This window comes from Lampris incognitus, chromosome 4, assembly GCF_029633865.1.
Source record: "Lampris incognitus isolate fLamInc1 chromosome 4, fLamInc1.hap2, whole genome shotgun sequence".
Taxonomy (NCBI): domain Eukaryota; kingdom Metazoa; phylum Chordata; class Actinopteri; order Lampriformes; family Lampridae; genus Lampris; species Lampris incognitus.
In genome coordinates this window covers 2,105,507-2,127,951 of record NC_079214.1, presented here as the reverse complement: position 1 = coordinate 2,127,951, position 22,445 = coordinate 2,105,507, and the positions used below count along the sequence as shown (strand labels likewise).

Below are 22,445 nucleotides of genomic sequence, written 5' to 3'. Positions count from 1 at the left end.
CTGTCTCCGTCTGTCTGTGTTTGTCTTTGTCTGCCTGTCTCTGTCTGTATGTCTGTCTGTCTCTCTGTCTCCGTCTGTCTGTGTTTGTCTTTGTCTGCCTGTCTCTGTCTGTATGTCTGTCTGTCTCTCTGTCTCCGTCTGTATGTCCATCTGTCTGTCTCTCCCTCCCTCCATCTGTCTCCCCCTCCCTCCATCTCTCTCTCCCTCCCTCCCTCCATCTGTCTGTCTGTCTGTGTGTTTGTGCTGAAGGAACACGTGGAGCTGTGGGACCGAGATAAGGACGGCTACAGCGCCAGAGAGCCTCTTCTGTCTGTGGTGAGCAGTACTTTAACTGCAGCTTGCTGTGGGGGTGGAAGGACTTACACAACATGTAAACACAACGTGTAAACACAACGTGTAAACACATGTTAACACAACGTGTAAACACAACGTGTAAACACAACATGTAAACACAACGTGTTAACACAACGTGTAAACACAACGTGTAAACACATGTTAACACAACGTGTAAACACAACGTGTAAACACAACATGTAAACACAACGTGTTAACACAACGTGTAAACACAACGCGTAAACACAACGCGTAAACACAACGTGTAAACACAACATGTAAACACAACGCGTTAACACAACATGTTAACACAACGTGTAAACACAACATGTAAACACAACGTGTTAACACAACATGTTAACACAACGTGTAAACACAACATGTAAACACAACGTGTAAACACAACGTGTAAACACAACATGTAAACAATGTGTAAACACAACGCGTAAACAACATGTAAACACAATGCGTAAACACATGGTGTAAACACAACGTGTAAACACAACATGTAAACACAACACGTAAACACAACGTGTAAACACAACACGTTAACACAACGTGTAAACACAACGTGTTAACACAACGTGTAAACACAACGCGTAAACACAACGCGTAAACACAACGTGTAAACACAACATGTAAACACAACGTGTGAACACAACATGTTAACACAACGTGTAAACACAACATGTAAACACAACGTGTTAACACATGTTAACACAACGTGTAAACACGACATGTAAACACAACGTGTAAACACAACATGTAAACAATGTGTAAACACAACGCGTAAACAACATGTAAACACAATGTGTAAACACATGGTGTAAACACAACGTGTAAACACAACATGTAAACACAACGCGTAAACACAACGTGTAAACACAACACGTTAACACAACGTGTAAACACAACGTGTTAACACAACGTGTAAACACAACGCGTAAACACAACGCGTAAACACAACGTGTAAACACAACATGTAAACACAACGTGTGAACACAACATGTTAACACAACGTGTAAACACAACATGTAAACACAACGTGTTAACACATGTTAACACAACGTGTAAACACGACATGTAAACACAACGTGTAAACACAACATGTAAACAATGTGTAAACACAACGCGTAAACAACATGTAAACACAATGTGTAAACACATGGTGTAAACACAACGTGTAAACACAACATGTAAACACAACGCGTAAACACAACGTGTAAACACAACGTGTTAACGCAACGGGTAAACACAACGTGTAAACACAACATGTAAACAATGTGTAAACACAACGCGTAAACACAACATGTAAACACAACATGTAAACAATGTGTAAACGCAACGGGTAAACACAACGTGTAAACACAACATGTAAACGCAACGGGTAAACACAACGTGTAAACACAACGCGTAAACACAACATGTAAACACAATGTGTAAACACATGGTGTAAACACAACGTGTAAACACAACATGTAAACACAACGCGTAAACGCAACGGGTAAACACAACGTGTTAACACAACGTGTAAACACAACATGTAAACGCAACGGGTAAACACAACGTGTAAACACAACATGTAAACACAACATGTAAACAACGCGTAACCACAACGTGTTGTGTAACCATGAGTTAGACCAAGTTAAAACCATGTACCAAACAGCCGAGCTTGAGAGGACCAGGTGATCTGAGCTGTTGCCGTTGGTAACCAGTGAACCGGCTGAGGGTGCCAAGGCGTGTGTGTGTGTGTGTGTGTGTGTGTGTGTGTGTGTGTGTTGCTTTTGGCTGACGGGGGGGGGGGGGGGGGCAGAATGCCAAGAGTGAAAGTGTGGTTGGTGCCCGACAGGAAGGAGTCGGCTGTCTTCACATGAGAGCCGGTGTTGTGTTGGGGGACTCGGCTGCGCCCCTCCCCACCCTTCTCCGGGCCTTTTTCTGGTTTGGGTGGAGACACCAACACACACCCGAAGATCTGTAAAAGCAAGTCATCCCCTCCGGGACCCGTCGGTGTCGGCCTCCCTAGACAGAGAAAGAGGCCGCGGGCTCTTTTACACAACATATTGGTGTTAGAGTCAAAGCTCAGAACACACGCCCCGCCCCGCCCCACCCCACCCCGCCCCGCCCCACCCCACCCCGCCCGCTTACCACTGACTTCACCCGCAACACGTACAACACACTACCTCGCTTTAACTGGGTCTTTTATCACAATATGCAAAATGGCCTCTCTGCACCGCTGTACGAAGATAAGTAAATGTCCCTGAAGATAGCCTGTTATATGGCGGCACGGTGGCACAGTGCTTAGCACGGCCGCCTCACAGCAAGAAGGTCCTGGGTTCGAGCCCCGGGGTAGTCCAGCCTTGGGGGTGGTCCCGGGTCGTCCTCTGTGTGGAGGTTGCATGTTCTCCCCGTGTCTGCGTGGGTTTCCTCCGGGGGCTCCGGTTTCCTCCCACAGTCCAAACACATGGAGGTTCAGGTGACTTACTAAATTGTCCCTACTAATCTAGTAAATTGTCCCTAGGTGTGTGTGTGTGTGTGTGTGTGTGTGTGTGTCGGCGGGTGGGGGGGTCCTGTGATGGCCTGGCAGCCTGTCCAGGTTGTTTCCCTGCCTTCCAGCCTATGACTGCTGGGATAGGCTGCAGCATCCCGCGACCGCAGTTAGGATAAGCGGCTTGGAGAGTGGATAGATGGATAACCCATTACAGCCTCTGTGGACATGAGGACACGAGGAGGTACAATGGAAGTTTGTGCCCTTGCTCCTTTTGACACAACGCAACACCAAGGAGTCATTTGTACAAACCAGTACATAAAACAGTTAACCAGTATATGTGAAACAACTAAACCACATGTTCAATGCAAACACTTAATGTGGGCAAACATGACAAAAAAGTTAGTCAGTAGAATAAGTCCGTTAGATTCGCTGCTCAAAGGATAATTCATTCATTTATTTACAATCTGGGTTTTGTTTTCATAGCTTTCTTTTTTTCTCACTTAAGTTTTTATTAAGTTTTCAAAAAGATATGAACAGAACAGTACAACACCATACACACAAAAAAGAATACAGTAAAATATACAAACAAAAATAAAAAACAAAAAATAACAATAACTAGTCGTCTGGAAATATTTCATATTCAAACCAACATTTTAACTAGGCGTTCATTTAGTCCGTGTCATTTCTCATATAAATGTCCCATTTCCCCAGTTCTTTTTAAATATATTCTCTTGGACTCCCAAAATGTATGTCCATTTGTCCATAACAAACATGTCTTGGACAATTTCCATCTACTGTTCCTGTTTTGGAGAGTTAACGTGAAGCCACTTTGTGGTAACAGCTTTCTGACTTGCTGCAAGTAAAAGTTGAGTCAAGTAGAGATCTTCTCTCATCACAACATCATCAGTGTCACCAAGATACACCACAGGACAGGTGTTTGGGGTTTCATATCCCAAAATATTGTTGACACCTACGTTTACATTCTGCCAGTATAACCTTATCTTTGTGCATTTCCAGAAAACATGCGAGCGGTCAGCCTCCACGCTCCCACACAGCCTCCAGCACTGTTGTTGTGCAGCAAGTTTCTGCTTTTTGTTTTGGGGGTTATGAAAAAGCGGGTTAGATTCTTCCAGCAGAATTCCCTCCATATTTGTGAGTTTGTGGATCTACATTGTGTCTCACACATTTGGTACCATTCTTCCCCTGTTATCTGAATCATTAGCTCTGCTTCCCATTTTGCTTTTATGTAGAGCGTTGAGTCCCCCCTGCTTCTCCCCAAAGCTTGGTACAAGACAGAGATGACCCCTAAGCCCCTTCTGTTTGTATGCATCCACACTCACCCCAGTCACATTATTTGAGGTTTCATCTGGTTCCGACCTGATCTGTTTTATAAAGTAGTTTCTTAGCTGCAGGTATCTAAAAAAAAGTCAATTTTCGAGACCATATTTTTCCTTTAAATCTTGGAAGCTCATAAATTCACCATTTTCTAGAGCTGTACACATTGCTGTAATGCCTGTTTGTGCCCATTCTTTGAATGTTGGATCAGTCACCCCTGGTTTAAACTTAGAGTCATATGCAAACCACCTTAGTGTGTGAACCTCTCCCTTTAATTTATATATTTTTTTACTATAACATTCCATATTGCTAGTGTAAATTCTACTATTGGGTTCATTACATGTGTCATTGCCCCTACTAAATATTTGTCCCCCACCAAAATCTGGGTATGGTAATCCTATACCTCCCTTTCCATTTCTTTCCACCGAGATTCATAGTCAGGTGTGCACCAACAGGTCAGAGGTCTGAGTTGGGCTGCTTAAAAATATTCCCTAAGAGTTGGTAAGGCCATTCCCCTTTGCTTTCAGGCAGTGGAGTGTTGTAAATTTTATTCTTGGTTTTTTGCTGTTCCAAATGAATCTAGGGATCAACTTATCCCGGGCTATGGCTTTGTTTTGGGGAACATTAATTGGGAGAGATTGGAATAAATACAGTAGTTTAGGTAGGATGTTCATTTTAACTGCTTGTTTTCTGGCACTGAAGTCTAAAGGGAGGGTAGACCACCTTTCAACGTCCTTTTAAATGTTTTCATCAATTTTGTTATAATTGGTTTCAAACATGTTGGAAAGAGTTTTGGTTATAGTTACACTAAGATACTTCATTGTTTCAGAGTTCAATTTCAGATTATATGTATCTCAGATTTGCTGGGATGGAGAATAATTAAATGAAAGAATTTGTGTTTTTGTTATATTCAATTTATACCCTGAATATTGTCCATATATTTCAAGCAGGTTCATTAGGTTTGGGAAACATACATCTGGTTGTTCGAGAAAAATTATAACATCGTCTGTGACAAGACTAATGATATGTTCTTCCCCCCCTGTATTAACACCCTGCAGGTCTTCACGCTGCCTTATTGCTTGTGGTAAGGGTTCAGCATATAAAGCAAAGAGAGTAGGAGAAAGACAACAGCCTTGTCTTGAACCTCTCTCCAGCTGAATCCTATTAGATGGGCTTCCATTTACCTAAATCCTAGCTGTAGGCTCATGGTAAATCGTTTTAATGCACCGAATTGCATTTGCATTGAAACCAAATCTCTTCAGTACTTCATATAAAAATACCAAAACTAACACTATCAAATACTGTTTCTGCATCCAGACTAAATAGAACTGTACTTGTACCCTTTTTTTGAGCATTGTCTACAGTATGGAGGGTTCTTCTAATATTGTCCTTTGTTTGACGCCATCTAATAAATCCAGTTTGATCTTCACTGATTAGGTCTGCTACAAAACTCTCAAATCTTTTGCAAATGATTGAGGTAAATAGCTTGTAGTCTATGTTTAAAAATGAGATTGACCTAAAACATAGTTATTTTTCAATCATACATATTAGTTATGATGTTATTTTACTCACCAGCTACATTTAGTAGATTTTGGATGCAGGACCACCGCTGGACTCAGCTTTACAATGGCGTCTTATAGGAAAACTGAACGTGAGTTTTAAATCAGAATCATGTTTACTGGCCATGTAGGTTTGCACATACATGGAATTTGACTCTGGTTTCATGGCTATCTGGGATTATTGTGTTGAATGCTGAGCTGAAGTCCACAAACAGGACCCTTGCGTATGTTCCTGGGGAGTCGGGGTGTTGGAAAATGTAGTGCAATCCCACGTTGACTGCGTCCTCCACTGACCTGTTTGCTCGGTAGGCAAACTGCAGGGGGTCGAGCAGGGGGCCTGTGATTTCCTTCAGGTAAGCCAACACCAGTCTCTCAAAGGATTTCATGACCACAGACATTAGGGCAACGGTCTTGTAGTCATTTATTCCTGTGATACGAGGTTTCTTGGGGTCCAGGATGATAGTGGAGCTCTTGAAACCGGAGGGGACTTCACACAGCTCCAGTCATCTGTTGAAGATCAGTGTGAAAATGGGGGCCAGCTGGTCAGCACAGACTTCCAGATGGGAGGGTGATGCACCATCTGGGCCTGGTGCCTTCCTGGTCTTCTGTCTCTGGAAGAGTTGGCACACGTCCTCAACACAGATCCTGAGTGCGGGTGGGGGTTCAGTGGGTGACAGGGAGTGCAGTTAGTTGTGTGTTGTGGTTGGAGAGGGTGGGGTGTGTGAAAGAGTGCTTATCCAACCTGCAGTAAAACCCATTTAGGTTGTAAGCCAGTTGATGGTTCCCTGCAGTGTGTGTGAGTGTGTGTGTGTGTGGGGGGGGTCTCCTGTAGTTGGTAATGTCTTTCAAACCTCTCCAGACTGATGATGTGTTGGCAGAAAACCTGTTTTTCAGCTTTTCAGAGTAGCACATTTTGCCACTCTGACCTCCTTTGTGAGTGCATTCCTGACTTGGTTGTACTGGAGCCCATCTCCACCCCTGTAGGCTTCCCCTTCGCCTGACGAAGCTGCCTGAGTTTTGCTGTGAACCAGCGCTTAGTGTTGTTGAGGATACAGAAAGTTTTGGTGGACACACACATGTCCTCACAAAATCTCATGCAAGATGTCAGTGTCAGTAAGTTCGTCCAGGTCTGTAGATGCAGCCTCAAAAACACTCCAGTCAGTGCAGTCGAGGCAGGCCTGGAGCTCCAGTTCTGACTCACTGGTCCATTTCCTCACAGTTTTAACCTCAGGCTTTGCAGATTTTAGTTTTTACCTGTGGGTTGGGATAGGATGAATCAGACAGTGATGAGAGAGGCCCAGCGCTGCACGGGGGACAGAGCGATAGGCGTCCTTTAATATTGTGTAGCAATGATTCAGAGTGGTCCCCCCCCCCCCGGTGGGGTACTTAGCATGCTGTCTGTATTTTGGCAGTTCATGGCTATTTGCTCTGTTAAAATCCCCAAGGATGGGCTTTCGAGTACCTGGCCAATTACCCCACTCTGCTGAGCCAACCCGGTCTCTGCTCCGCCCCCTCTGCCGTTCTGGGGAGGGCTGCAGACTACCACATGCCTCCTCCACTACATGTGGAGTCGCCAGCCACTTCTCTTCACCTGACAGTGAGGAGTTTCACCAGGGGGACGTAGCACGTGGGAGGATCCCGCTATTTCCCCCAGGTCCCCCTCCCCCCCGAACAGGCGCCATGACCGACCAGAGGAGGCGCTAGTGCAGTGACCAGGACATATGCCCACATCTAGCTTCCCACCCGCAGACACGGCCAATTAATAATAATAAATCAATCTTATACAGCGCTTTTCTAACACTCAAAGTCGCTTTACAGTAAACGGGGTGAAAGAAGACAACAGATAAACACAACATAGACACACAGGGGTGGAGGGGAAGGGGGGCTACGAGAGGGAGAAGACACGGGTGGAGGGGAAGGGGGTACGGGAAGGAGAAGACATACAGGCGTGGATGGGAAGGGGGGCTACGAGAGGGAGAAGAAATACAGGGGTGGAGGAGAAGGGGGCTACGAGAGGGAGAAGACATACAGGGGTGGAGGGGAGGGGGGGCTACGAGAGGGAGAAGACATACGGGTGGAGGGGAAGGGGGCTACGAGAGGGAGAAGACATACAGGGGTGGAGGGGAAGGGGACTACGAGAGGGAGAAGACATACGGGTGGAGGGGAAGGGGGCTACGAGAGGGAGAAGACATACAGGGGTGGAGGGGAAGGGGGCTACGAGAGGGAGAAGACATACAGGGGTGGAGGGGAAGGGGGCTACAAGAGGGAGAAGACATACGGGTGGAGGGGAGGGGGCTACGAGAGGGAGAAGACATCAGCCAGGCCAAAGGTAGCCAGGTCAGTGATGTCCTATTTGCTGAGGTCAAACATGGTGGCAGCAGCTTTAAAGACGCCATCATCAAGGCTGCCAAGCCGTGTGGTGACGTAGTCACAGAAGCCATCGATAAGTTTTTCTTTCACTTTGTGGAGGTTGTCATCATCCACTTGTTTCCTGTTGAGCTGTACACCAGACTAGCGGTTTCCAGGAAAGGGCCCCACTTCGTCCAGGAACTGCTTCAGGAACTGGCCTGGGACTCTGAAATACACAATAAAAGAAAAAAAAAGTCTTTCACTGTCACAATCACTAAACATACACTGTAGCATACAAAATTCTCTCTAGGGAGTTAATTTACCAACTATTAATTGTGTTTACCTTCATGGCTACAAGAGCCAGGGTCGTCTTCTGCAGTTCATCTGACACCATCTGTAGTGTCAGCCCATCCCTCTGAAAGAGAAGGCTCAGGTCTTTCAGCTCACTGAGAATGTCGAGAAGAAGATGAACAAAAATGACTGTCTTGAATTGCTTAAGTCCTTTCACAGGGTGGCTGGCCCGTCCCTTCATGATGTCACTTGCTTCTCTGTCATGCACGTCACTTGTGTGGCTCTCCAAATGGAAAAGGATGGCTTGGTAGTTCCTGATGAGGGCTGACAAGCCACGGAGTGTGTGCGGAAGCCCCCGTATACCATCGATAGTCCCTGGTTTGACCAGATCTATGTTGAGGGCTTCTGCCAGTCTTGAGCTTACGGCTAGCTTTGGCTGATGTATGGTAGTGTTTGTAGATTCCGTTGATAATCTGCTTCAGTTCTGTGACAACTGGAAAAGATTTCGTGCTGTCTAATGCGGTCAGATCAAGACGATGAGCCACACACCAGATGGTCACCAGCGAGCCAAACATCTCTTTCAGCTTGGCAGACACGCCATTTCTTTGCCCGATCATCACAGAGGTCCCGTCACATCCGAACCCAACCAACTTTACCTTTAGGACATCTTCTGAAAGCCCAGCTTGGTGAAGTCCAGACATTATGGCGTCTAGGATGCCCTGGCTGTTAGCATGCTGCAATGCCACCATAGTCAACATGATGTTGACAGGTAGACCATTTTCAATATATGTTACATAAATTATCTCCTGGTCCTGCACTGATCGGTCAACAGAAGAGTCAGACGTTATAGAAAAGAATCTTGCAGCCTTTATCTTCTCTTCCAAAGACTTGTTCATGGTTTTAGCTATGTTGTCCATGAATGTCTGACAAGCGCGGCCATTTTTGTAAGTGTTTCCCAAGTTAAGGCCATTCTTGAAATGCAGATCCACTAATTTGGGAAATTTTGTAAAGTGTTCCTCTTCCTTTGCAACATAATATGCTACGTTAAATAGCTTAATTAACTTCTGTTTAACATCCTGATCCATTCTTAGAAGACAGCTTGGCAGAGGTGCTTTCTCAGGATTCTCTCGTACTCTGACAGCCTTCTCACAATCATTGTGAGCAGATGTAAGGAGGTGCATTTTTAGGGTTCTCACACGTATTTTGTCGCCTCCTACACCGATGAACAAAGAACTGTCTTTGGCCTTTGCTGGGAAGGATCTGCATGTTGAGCAGTACATAATTTGGGCAGCTGGATCAAACTCGGCAAAGGGGTATTGTTGCCTCCATTCAGGAAGCCACTTCCTCTTCCTCTTCGCCTCATAGCCTCCTCCGTCCTTGGACACTTGCAGCTCCTGAATTTAGTTTTTAAGCCAAAACATAATTATGTTCATGTTATAATAATATAATATAACATTACATGACATAGTATGGTATAATGTTGTATAAAACTTTGTCTTAAAGCCCCGATGTCTTTGAGCCAGACCCCTCTTTTGTTTTAATATAGATGTAGAAGACAAAAACATTATCAGTTGTAGAAGCAACGTTATTACAAAAGTGGTGAAATGCAACATTTGTACATGAGCATTATAAACTTAGTCATTTTGATATTTTTCTACAGCATTATTTTAGTCTTTGGTTACAACAGAAATACACGTATTTTTTTCGGCCTGTTGGGGGAGCCCTGATCCAAAACAATGCAGACATGCACGTTCAATTGCAGCCTTGCTTTGGCGAGCAAAATCTGCTGGGCGATAAGCTCGACACAAAAACCACAACAACTGCAACATTACTCTCTCTTAACATGACACATTATTCTCATACCAGAGCTGATTGACAAACTAAAATTACCTTGCGACCGCCTTTCTAATCGGCACCCGACCTGACTGACGTTCTTGACAAAAAAAAACCTTTTGGCTCATGGACTAAAAAAAGAATGATTAGCTGCCATGCCTTCCGTTTTTGCAGCTAAAGATCCTGGCCTAGTCACTGACTGACTGACTGACTGACTGACTGAACAAAGAGATACAAAAATGATAGTATAGGCTACACCTCTTATTCTGATCAACTCTATTTCACATCATTTTCACAAACATCAAAAGAAGATGAGGCCGCATTTTAGGACGTTTGTAGCTGCTATGCATTGTAAGGCACAACTCAGTTGCTATCGTTAGCTATCGCTGAGCACTAGCTAACATTGACATTTAAGACAACTAACTTACCACAGGGGAAGACGATGAATGATGAGCAGGACTTGGGATGTCTTCGTATCGGGAGTCGGCAGTATTGGGGCTTGCATCAGGGGGCTGTTTATTCAACCACCCCAGCATTTCTTTCTTCTTCTTCGTCTTCTTCTTCTTCTTCTTCTTTGAACTGTCGTTGATGATGGTCCATCGCTCTGGCTCTATGAATGTTGATGATGGTCTATCGCTCTGGCTCTATGAATGTTGATGATGGTCTATCGCTCTGGCCCTATGAATGTTGATGATGGTCCATCGCTCTGGCTCTATGAATGTTGATGATGGTCCATCGCTCTGGCCCTATGAATGTTGATGATGGTCTATCGCTCTGGCCCTATGAATGTTGATGATGGTCTATCGCTCTGGCCCTATGAATGTTGATGATGGTCTATCGCTCTGGCCCTATGAATGTTGATGATGGTCTATTGCTCTGGCCCTATGAATGTTGATGGTGGTCAATCGCTCTGGCTCTATGAATGTTGATGATGGTCTATCGCTCTGGCTCTATGAATGTTGATGATGGTCTATCGCTCTGGCCCTATGAATGTTGATGATGGTCTATCGCTCTGGCTCTATGAATGTTGATGATGGTCTATCGCTCTGGCCCTATGAATGTTGATGGTGGTCAATCGCTCTGGCTCTATGAATGTTGATGATGGTCTATCGCTCTGGCTCTATGAATGTTGATGATGGTCTATCGCTCTGGCCCTATGAATGTTGATGATGGTCCATCGCTCTGGCTCTATGAATGTTGATGATGGTCCATCGCTCTGGCTCTATGAATGTTGATGATGGTCTATCGCTCTGGCCCTATGAATGTTGATGATGGTCTATCGCTCTGGCCCTATGAATGTTGATGATGGTCTATCGCTCTGGCCCTATGAATGTTGATGATGGTCTATCGCTCTGGCCCTATGAATGTTGATGGTGGTCAATCGCTCTGGCCCTATGAATGTTGATGATGGTCTATCGCTCTGACCCCATGAATGTTGATGTTGGTCTATCGCTCTGGCTCTATGAATGTTGATGATGGTCTATCGCTCTGGCCCTATGAATGTTGATGATGGTCTATCGCTCTGGCTCTATGAATGTTGATGATGGTCTATCGCTCTGGCTCTATGAATGTTGATGATGGTGTATCGCTCTGGCTCTATGAATGTTGCTGATGGTCCATCGCTCTGGCTCTATGAATGTTGATGATGGTCCATCGCTCTGGCCCTATGAATGTTGATGATGGTCTATCGCTCTGGCTCTATGAATGTTGATGATGGTCTATCGCTCTGGCTCTATGAATGTTGATGATGGTGTATCGCTCTGGCTCTATGAATGTTGCTGATGGTCCATCGCTCTGGCTCTATGAATGTTGATGATGGTCCATCGCTCTGGCTCTATGAATGTTGATGATGGTGTATCGGTCTGGCTCTATGAATGTTGATGATGGTCTATCGCTCTGGCTCTATGAATGTTGATGATGGTCTATCGCTCTGGCTCTATGAATGTTGATGATGGTCCATCGCTCTGGCTCTATGAATGTTGATGATGGTCCATCGCTCTGGCTCTATGAATGTTGATGATGGTCTATCGCTCTGGCCCTATGAATGTTGATGATGGTCTATCGCTCTGGCCCTATGAATGTTGATGATGGTCTATCGCTCTGGCCCTATGAATGTTGATGATGGTCCATCGCTCTGGCCCTATGAATGTTGTTGATGGTCCATCGCTCTGGCTCTATGAATGTTGATGATGGTCTATCGCTCTGGCCCTATGAATGTTGATGATGGTCCATTGCTCTGGCTCTATGAATGTTGATGATGGTCTATCGCTCTGGCTCTATGAATGTTGATGATGGTCTATCGCTCTGGCCCTATGAATGTTGATGATGGTCTATCGCTCTGGCCCTATGAATGTTGATGATGGTCTATCGCTCTGGCCCTATGAATGTTGATGATGGTCTATTGCTCTGGCCCTATGAATGTTGATGATGGTCTATCGCTCTGGCCCTATGAATGTTGATGATGGTCTATCGCTCTGGCTCTATGAATGTTGATGATGGTCTATCGCTCTGGCTCTATGAATGTTGATGATGGTCTATCGCTCTGGCCCTATGAATGTTGATGATGGTCCATCGCTCTGGCTCTATGAATGTTGATGATGGTCCATCGCTCTGGCCCTATGAATGTTGATGATGGTCTATCGCTCTGGCCCTATGAATGTTGATGATGGTCTATCGCTCTGGCCCTATGAATGTTGATGATGGTCTATCGCTCTGGCTCTATGAATGTTGATGGTGGTCTATCGCTCTGGCCCTATGAATGTTGATGGTGGTCAATCGCTCTGGCTCTATGAATGTTGATGATGGTCTATCGCTCTGGCTCTATGAATGTTGTTGATGGTCTATCGCTCTGGCCCTATGAATGTTGATGATGGTCCATCGCTCTGGCTCTATGAATGTTGATGATGGTCCATCGCTCTGGCTCTATGAATGTTGATGATGGTCTATCGCTCTGGCCCTATGAATGTTGATGATGGTCTATCGCTCTGGCCCTATGAATGTTGATGATGGTCTATCGCTCTGGCCCTATGAATGTTGATGATGGTCTATCGCTCTGGCCCTATGAATGTTGATGGTGGTCAATCGCTCTGGCCCTATGAATGTTGATGATGGTCTATCGCTCTGACCCCATGAATGTTGATGTTGGTCTATCGCTCTGGCTCTATGAATGTTGATGATGGTCTATCGCTCTGGCCCTATGAATGTTGATGATGGTCTATCGCTCTGGCCCTATGAATGTTGATGATGGTCTATCGCTCTGGCCCTATGAATGTTGATGATGGTCCATCGCTCTGGCCCTATGAATGTTGTTGATGGTCCATCGCTCTGGCTCTATGAATGTTGATGATGGTCTATCGCTCTGGCCCTATGAATGTTGATGATGGTCCATTGCTCTGGCTCTATGAATGTTGATGATGGTCTATCGCTCTGGCTCTATGAATGTTGATGATGGTCTATCGCTCTGGCCCTATGAATGTTGATGATGGTCTATCGCTCTGGCCCTATGAATGTTGATGATGGTCTATCGCTCTGGCCCTATGAATGTTGATGATGGTCTATTGCTCTGGCCCTATGAATGTTGATGATGGTCTATCGCTCTGGCCCTATGAATGTTGATGATGGTCTATCGCTCTGGCTCTATGAATGTTGATGATGGTCTATCGCTCTGGCTCTATGAATGTTGATGATGGTCTATCGCTCTGGCCCTATGAATGTTGATGATGGTCTATCGCTCTGGCTCTATGAATGTTGATGATGGTCTATCGCTCTGGCTCTATGAATGTTGATGATGGTGTATCGCTCTGGCTCTATGAATGTTGCTGATGGTCCATCGCTCTGGCTCTATGAATGTTGATGATGGTCTATCGCTCTGGCCCTATGAATGTTGATGATGGTCTATCGCTCTGGCCCTATGACTGTTGATGATGGTCTATCGATCTGGCTCTATGAATGTTGATGATGGTCCATTGCTCTGGCTCTATGAATGTTGATGATGGTCCATCGCTCTGGCTCTATGAATGTTGATGATGGTCCATCGCTCTGGCTCTATGAATGTTGATGATGGTCCATTGCTCTGGCTCTATGAATGTTGATGATGGTCCATTGCTCTGGCTCTATGAATGTTGATGATGGTCCATTGCTCTGGCTCTATGAATGTTGATGATGGTCCATCGCTCTGGCCCTATGAATGTTGATGATGGTCCATCGCTCTGGCCCTCTGAATGTTGATGATGGTCCATTGCTCTGGCTCTATGAATGTTGATGATGGTCTATCGCTCTGGCTCTATGAATGTTGATGATGGTCCATCACTCTGGCTCTATGAATGTTGATGATGGTCCATCGCTCTGGCTCTATGAATGTCGATGATGGTCTATCGCTCTGGCTCTATGAATGTTGATGATGGTCCATCGCTCTGGCTCTATGAATGTTGATGATGGTCTATCGCTCTGGCTCTATGAATGTTGATGATGGTCCATCGCTCTGGCTCTATGAATGTTGATGATGGTCCATCGCTCTGGCTCTATGAATGTCGATGATGGTCTATCGCTCTGGCCCTATGAATGTTGATGATGGTCTATCGCTCTGGCCCTATGAATGTTGATGATGGTCTATCGCTCTGGCTCTATGAATGTTGATGATGGTCCATCGCTCTGGCTCTATGAATGTTGATGATGGTCCATCGCTCTGGCTCTATGAATGTTGATGATGGTCCATCGATCTGGCTCTATGAATGTTGATGATGGTCCATTGCTCTGGCTCTATGAATGTTGATGATGGTCCATTGCTCTGGCTCTATGAATGTTGATGATGGTCCATCGCTCTGGCCCTATGAATGTTGATGATGGTCCATCGCTCTGGCCCTCTGAATGTTGATGATGGTCCATTGCTCTGGCTCTATGAATGTTGATGATGGTCTATCGCTCTGGCTCTATGAATGTTGATGATGGTCCATCACTCTGGCTCTATGAATGTTGATGATGGTCCATCGCTCTGGCTCTATGAATGTCGATGATGGTCTATCGCTCTGGCTCTATGAATGTTGATGATGGTCCATCGCTCTGGCTCTATGAATGTTGATGATGGTCTATCGCTCTGGCTCTATGAATGTTGATGATGGTCCATCGCTCTGGCTCTATGAATGTTGATGATGGTCCATCGCTCTGGCTCTATGAATGTCGATGATGGTCTATCGCTCTGGCCCTATGAATGTTGATGATGGTCTATCGCTCTGGCCCTATGAATGTTGATGATGGTCTATCGCTCTGGCTCTATGAATGTTGCATTGGCGCAGGTCAGGCAGCAGCCACTGGCAGAGTGGATGACGTAGATGCAGTCTATGATTTGCATGAACAGGCGATTGACTGCCCTATTGTGAGGTGCCGCAAGAATCTAAGCCTTCTGTAGTTTCGCCGTTCACACGTTTTTATTAATTTATTCGAACGACAAAGTAACATCTAGATACTCATAATTAATGACTTTGCAAATAACACCTATTTCGAAGTTTCCTTTGACATTTTTTTTTCACTGTCCCGGACAAAATATATTTGTGTACCAGTAGGATTTTTTTATGGTCCCTGGGACATCGGGACATCGTTAATTTCGAGCCCTGGCTACAAGAGGGAGAAAACATACAGGGTTGGAGGGGGGGGGGGTACGGGAGGGAGAAGACATACAGGGGTGGAGGGGAAGGGGGCTACAAGAGGGAGAAGACATACAGGGTTGGAGGGGGGGTACGGGAGGGAGAAGACATACAGGGGTGGAGGGGAAGGGGGCTACAAGAGGGAGAAAACATACAGGGTTGGAGGGGGGGTACGGGAGGGAGAAGACATACAGGGGTGGAGGGGAAGGGGGCTACAAGAGGGAGAAGACATACAGGGGTGGAGGGGAAGGGGACTACGAGAGGGAGAAGACATACAGGGTTGGAGGGGGGGGTACGGGAGGGAGAAGACATACAGGGGTGGAGGGGAAGGGGGCTACGAGAGGGAGAAGACATACAGGGTTGGAGGGGAGGTACGGGAGGGAGAAGACATACAGGGGTGGAGAGGAAGGGGGCTACAAGAGGGAGAAGACATACAGGGGTGGAGGGGAAGGGGGCTACAAGAGGGAGAAGACATACAGGGGTGGAGGGGGAGGGGGCTACGAGAGGGAGAAGACATACAGGGGTGGAGGGGGGCTACGAGAGGGAGAAGACATACAGGGGTGGAGGGGGGCTACGAGAGGGAGAAGACATACAGGGGTGGAGGGGGGGGTACGAGAGGGAGAAGACATACAGGGGTGGAGGGGGGGGCTACGAGAGGGAGAAGACATACAGGGGTGGAGGGGGGGTACGGGAGGGAGAAGACATACAGGGGTGGAGGGGGGCTACGAGAGGGAGAAGACATACAGGGGTGGAGGGGGGCTACGAGAGGGAGAAGACATACAGGGGTGGAGGGGGGGGGTACGAGAGGGAGAAGACATACAGGGGTGGAGGGGGAGGGGGCTACAAGAGGAAGAAGACATACAGGGGTGGAGGGGGAGGGGGGCTACGAGAGGGAGAAGACATACAGGGGTGGAGGGGGAGGGGGGCTACGGGAGGGAGAAGACATACAGGGGTGGAGGGGGGGGCTACGGGAGGGAGAAGACATACAGGGGTGGAGGGGGGGGTACGGGAGGGAGAAGACATACAGGGGTGGAGGGGGAGGGGGCTACGGGAGGGAGAAGACATACAGGGGTGGAGGGGAAGGGGGCTACAAGAGGGAGAAGACATACAGGGGTGGAGGGGAAGGGGGCTACAAGAGGGAGAAGACATACAGGGGTGGAGGGGGCTACGAGAGGGAGAAGACATACAGGGGTGGAGGGGGCTACGAGAGGGAGAAGACATACAGGGGTGGAGGGGAAGGGGGCTACGAGAGGGAGAAGACATACAGGGGTGGAGGGGAAGGGGGCTACAAGAGGGAGAAGACATACAGGGGTGGAGGGGAAGGGGGCTACAAGAGGGAGAAGACATACAGGGGTGGAGGGGGCTACGAGAGGGAGAAGACATACAGGGGTGGAGGGGGCTACGAGAGGGAGAAGACATACAGGGGTGGAGGGGAAGGGGGCTACGAGAGGGAGAAGACATACAGGGGTGGAGGGGGAGGGGGCTACAAGAGGGAGAAGACATACAGGGGTGGAGGGGAAGGGGGCTACAAGAGGGAGAAGACATACAGGGGTGGAGGGGAAGGGGGCTACAAGAGGGAGAAGACATACAGGGGTGGAGGGGGGGGTACGGGAGGGAGAAGACATACAGGGGTGGAGGGGAAGGGGGCTACGAGAGGGAGAAGACATACAGGGGTGGAGGGGGAGGGGGCTACAAGAGGGAGAAGACATACAGGGGTGGAGGGGGAGGGGGCTACAAGAGGGAGAAGACATACAGGGGTGGAGGGGGCTACGAGAGGGAGAAGACATACAGGGGTGGAGGGGGCTACGAGAGGGAGAAGACATACAGGGGTGGAGGGGAAGGGGGCTACGAGAGGGAGAAGACATACAGGGGTGGAGGGGGAGGGGGCTACAAGAGGGAGAAGACATACAGGGGTGGAGGGGAAGGGGGCTACGAGAGGGAGAAGACATACAGGGGTGGAGGGGGAGGGGGCTAGGAGAGGGAGAAGACATACAGGGGTGGAGGGGAAGGGGGCTACGAGAGGGAAAAGACATACAGGGGTGGAGGGGGCTACGAGAGGGAGAAGACATACAGGGGTGGAGGGGAAGGGGGGCTACGAGAGGGAGAAGACATACAGGGGTGGAGGGGGGGTACGGGAGGGAGAAGACATACAGGGGTGGAGGGGGAGGGGGCTACAAGAGGGAGAAGACATACAGGGGTGGAGGGGGGGTACGGGAGGGAGAAGCAGCAGCACCACATGAGTCCAGCAGTACTCTAATTCAGACAGATATAAAAGGGGTTGTTTTTACAATAGTGTCTGTAGGGATGCCTGACCAAACCGGAGGTAACACGGGGATTCGAACCGACGATCCCATGTTGGTAGGCAACAGAGCAGACGGCTGCGGTACCCAGACACCTTTCAACACCTCTTCAACCCTTACAAAAGAAGTAGCTTATTCAAGGGTGCTGCTAGTATACCAGTGAGTATACCTTCAGTTTACTATTTAAGTACTTGTCAGAGATACTATACTAAATAACATCCTACGTCAGTATACTTACAGTATACCACTATAGTACATAGTATGTACTTGAACGTCCCTTGAACTTGAAGTTTACTTCAGTTTGCGTAATAGAATAAAGTGGGGGTGCAGTGTTTTTTGTGAGGGACCAGGGGTCCGGGTGGGATAGAGACACCTCCCAGGACAGGAGGGGGTCCTGCGGTGAGCAGGGTGGTCTACAGCCAGTGAGACAGGTCTCTACACCAACTCTCCTGTATGTAGGAGCATATACTGCCACCCCGTTTCCTGCCCGGAGGAGTTGGAGGACTGTCTGTGATGTGCTGGCGGGGCCGGGTTTAGGTCTGGCGGAGCCGGGTTTAGGTCTGGCGGAGCCGGGTTTAGGTCTGGCGGAGCCGGGTTTAGGTCTGGCGGAGCCGGGTTTCGGTCTGGCGGAGCCGGGTTTCGGTCAGGCGGAGCCGGGTTTCGGTCAGGCGGAGCCGGGTTTCGGTCAGGCGGAGCCGGAGTCATTTCAGAAGTGGGGGGGGTGGTGTGTGCAGGGGTGTATTGTATAGTGCTGTAAGAGCACAGCTGCGGGCATTTGCCAGGTGGACTGACGGGGGTGTGGTTCGCCAGGTGGACTGACGGGGGCGTGGTTCGCCAGGTGGACTGACGGGGGCGTGGTTCGCCAGGTGGACTGACGGGGGCGTGGTTGTAAACCCCGCTGTGCAGCCTCAGCAGCGCTCCAACCCCTTAGGCATCCTCGTCGTAGTCTGCACAGGGCTGTACCGGTCAAGACCTCTGCAAGACTTTTGTTAAATGTTCAGTTATAGGGGGCGTCCGGGTGGTGTAGCGGTCTATTCCGTTGCCTACCAGAACAGGGATCGCCGGTTCGAATCCCCGTGTTACCTCCGGCTTGGTCGGGTGTCCCTACAGACACTATTGGCCGTGTCTGCGGGTGGAAAGCTGGATGTGGGTATGTGTCCTGATCGCTGCACTAGCGCCTCCTCTGGTTGGTCACGGTGCCTGTTCCAGGGGGGAGGGGGAACTGGGGGGAGTAGCGTGATCCTCCCACGTGCTACGTGCCCCTGGTGAAACTCCTCACTGTCAGGTGAAAAGAAGCGGCTGGTGACTCCACGTGTATGGGAGGAGGCATGTGGTAGTCTGCAGCCCTCCCCGGATCAGCAGAGGGGGTGGAGCAGAGGGGGTGGAGCAGAGACCGGGACGGCTGGGAAGAGTGGGGTAATCGGCCGGGTACGACTGGGGAGTAAAAGGGGGAAAACTCCAAAAAAAGCAAAACCAAATGTTTTTTTCAGTTACAGGTGGTAAAAAGCAGTGTGTCCCGTTTGTCCAGTGGACAGTTGGGTTTCTAAAAGTTCTTCCCTGCTGTGTGTGAGCAGCGAGGGGCGCTAGAAACCAAACAAACAAACGAAAACAGAAAGAGCCGCCAAAGCCCAGTCACATGCCATGTTGGTGTAAACCTACACGGCCAAAACACAGGATTCTGAGGAGTACAAGAGAGCACAGAACCGAAGCCCCCATCTGCAGCAGCAGCAGCAGCATGTTGATGACGACAAATAAACCTGTCCTTTACACAGCAAACCTGAGCCCCCCCTCCCCCCCCCATAACACACACACACACACACAAACACACACACACACACACACACACACACACACACACACACACACACACACAGCGGATCATCCGTTTCCATCTCTTCCTGTCCTCTGCATCTTCCTCTGTCACACCAGCCACCTGCATGTCCTCCCTCACCACCTCCATAAACCTCCTCTTTGGCCTTCCTCTTCTCCTCTTCCCTGGCAGCTCCATATTCAGCATCCTTCTCCCAGTATACCCAGCATCTCTCCTCCACACATGTCCACACCATCTCCATCTTGTCTCTCTTGCTTTGTCTCCAAACCGTCCAACCTGAGCTGTCTCTCTAATATACTCCTTCCTAATCCTGTCCTTCTTCATCACTCCCAGTGAAAATCTTATCATCTTCATCACTGCCACCTCCACCTCCTCCTCCTGTCTTTTCATCAGTGCCACTGTCTCCACACCATATAACATAGCTGGTCTCACTACCATCTTGTAAACCTTCCCTTTAACTCTTGCTGGTACCCTTCTGTTACACATCACTCCTGACACTCTTCTCCACCCACTCCACCCTGCCTGCACTCTCTTCTTCACCTCTCTCCTGCACTCTCTTCTTCACCTCTCTCCTGCACTCCCCATTACTTTGGACAGTTGACCCCAAGTATTTAAACTCATACACCTTCGTCACCTCCACTCCTTGCACCTCCACTCCTTGCACCTCCACTCCTTGCACCTCCACTCCTTGCACCTCCACTCCTTGCATGCTGACCATTCCTCCTCTGTCCTCCCTCTCATTCACGCATAGGTATTCTGCCTTGCTCCTACTGACTTTCATTCCTCTTCTCCCCTGTCACCACCTTGCAGTCTCCAATCCCTTTTAGATGGCTCCTCCTACATAAGATATACTCCACCTGTGTGCACTTTCCTCCACTCTTGTACGTCACCCTGTGTTCCTCCCTCTTCTTGAAATATGTATTCACCACAGCCATTTCCACCCTTTTCACAAAATCCACCACCATCTGTCCTTCCACATTTCTCTTCTTGACTCCATACCTACCCATCACCTCCTCATCACCTCTGTTCCCTTCACCAGCATGTCCATTGAAGTCGGCTCCAATCACCACTCTCTCCTCCTTGGGTACCCTCTCCACCATGTCGTCCAACTCACTCCAGAATTCTTCTTTCTCTTCCATCTCACACTCAACTTGTGGGACATATGTGCTGATAACATTCAGCAATACACCTTCAATTTCCAGCTTGATACTCATCACTCTGTCTGACACTCTCTTCACCTCCAGCACACTCTTGACATACTCTTCCTTCAGAATGACCCCTACCCCATTACTCCTCCCATTCACACCATGGTAGAAGAGTTTGAACCCACCTCCGATACTCCTGGCCTTACTCCCCTTCCACCTGGTCTCTTGCACACACAGTATACCTACCTTTCTTCTTTCCATCATGTCAGCCAGCTCTCTCCCTTTACCAGTCATAGTGCCAACATTCAAAGTTCCGACTCTCACCTCTCTACCCATCCTCCTCTCTAGCTGCCTCTGGACGTGCCTTCCCCCTCTCCTTCTCCTTCACCCAACAGTAGCATAGTTTCTGCCAGCACCCTGCTGGTTAACAGTACTGGTGGCGGTTGTTGGTAACCTGGGCCTCAACCGATCCAGTATGGAAATCTGACGTACAATCCGCATATTTGATTTGGCAAAGGTTTTCTGCCGGATGCCCTTCCTGACATAACCCTCCCCATTTAACCGGTCTTGGGACCGGCACTAAGGATGCACTGGCTTGTGCATCCTCCATGGTCCCGTGTCCATAATCTACAAAATGAATCTGGTTCGTAAAATGACATCATAACTTATGAATGATGGAAAAACTATGAAATTAAGACCCGAAAAGTAAAAGTAATCTACAGATCCTGTGGAGAGAGACTTGTTTTCCGATGCAAGGTCTAAGGACAGCATGTTGCATTGCTGTAAAGCCCCTTGAGGCAATTGTGTAATTTGGGATATTGGGCTATACAATTAGAAATGACTTGACTTGTTAATGCCTCGTCTCTTGGTTTTGCTTCAGGCCAACCAGAGGCTGTATGACTATGTGTTGGTGGCCAACAAGCTTGATGAGCTGGAGGACTTGCAGACATCTGAGAGACAGAAGGACTTCATTCAGCAGCTGGAGAAGAAGAATATCAAAGTTACTGTGAGCCACAGCGACTCGTGCTGCCATAACTAGGAGGGCTGCCCTAAAACCCTGCCCCACACTTGGGGATTGTTTATCTGCGTGTGCACTTTTATGAGCTAGTAACCTTGTTTACTGTTGTTGTGTATTTGTTCTTTTAGAAAGTCATCCATGATGATAAAGTGTTTTTCGGCCTGCGAGCGCCCAGCGAGCTGTTTGAGCAATACAAATACCTGCTGAAGGTTTCTGACTCCTGCAACTGGAGAGGAGATGTGAAAGGAGTGTTCCCTCACGCATCACGGTACGAAACCCACGTTAGAAATGCCACAGGTCAACAGCACCGTATGTTAGTCTCAT

At 48.1% G+C, this 22,445-nt stretch overlaps 1 protein-coding gene across 1 annotated transcript in view; it reads left to right on the top strand.

Moving 5' to 3' along the window:
• The window catches only part of ano9b (anoctamin 9b), a 97,380-nt gene that overhangs the window by 4,831 nt on the left and 70,104 nt on the right, over positions 1–22,445 (top strand). The window contains exons 2-4 of the mRNA XM_056279069.1: positions 250–315; positions 21,984–22,109; positions 22,250–22,389. Of these exons, the coding sequence (XP_056135044.1) occupies positions 250–315; positions 21,984–22,109; positions 22,250–22,389 (332 nt within the window). The remainder of the gene's footprint in view (positions 1–249; positions 316–21,983; positions 22,110–22,249; positions 22,390–22,445) is intronic.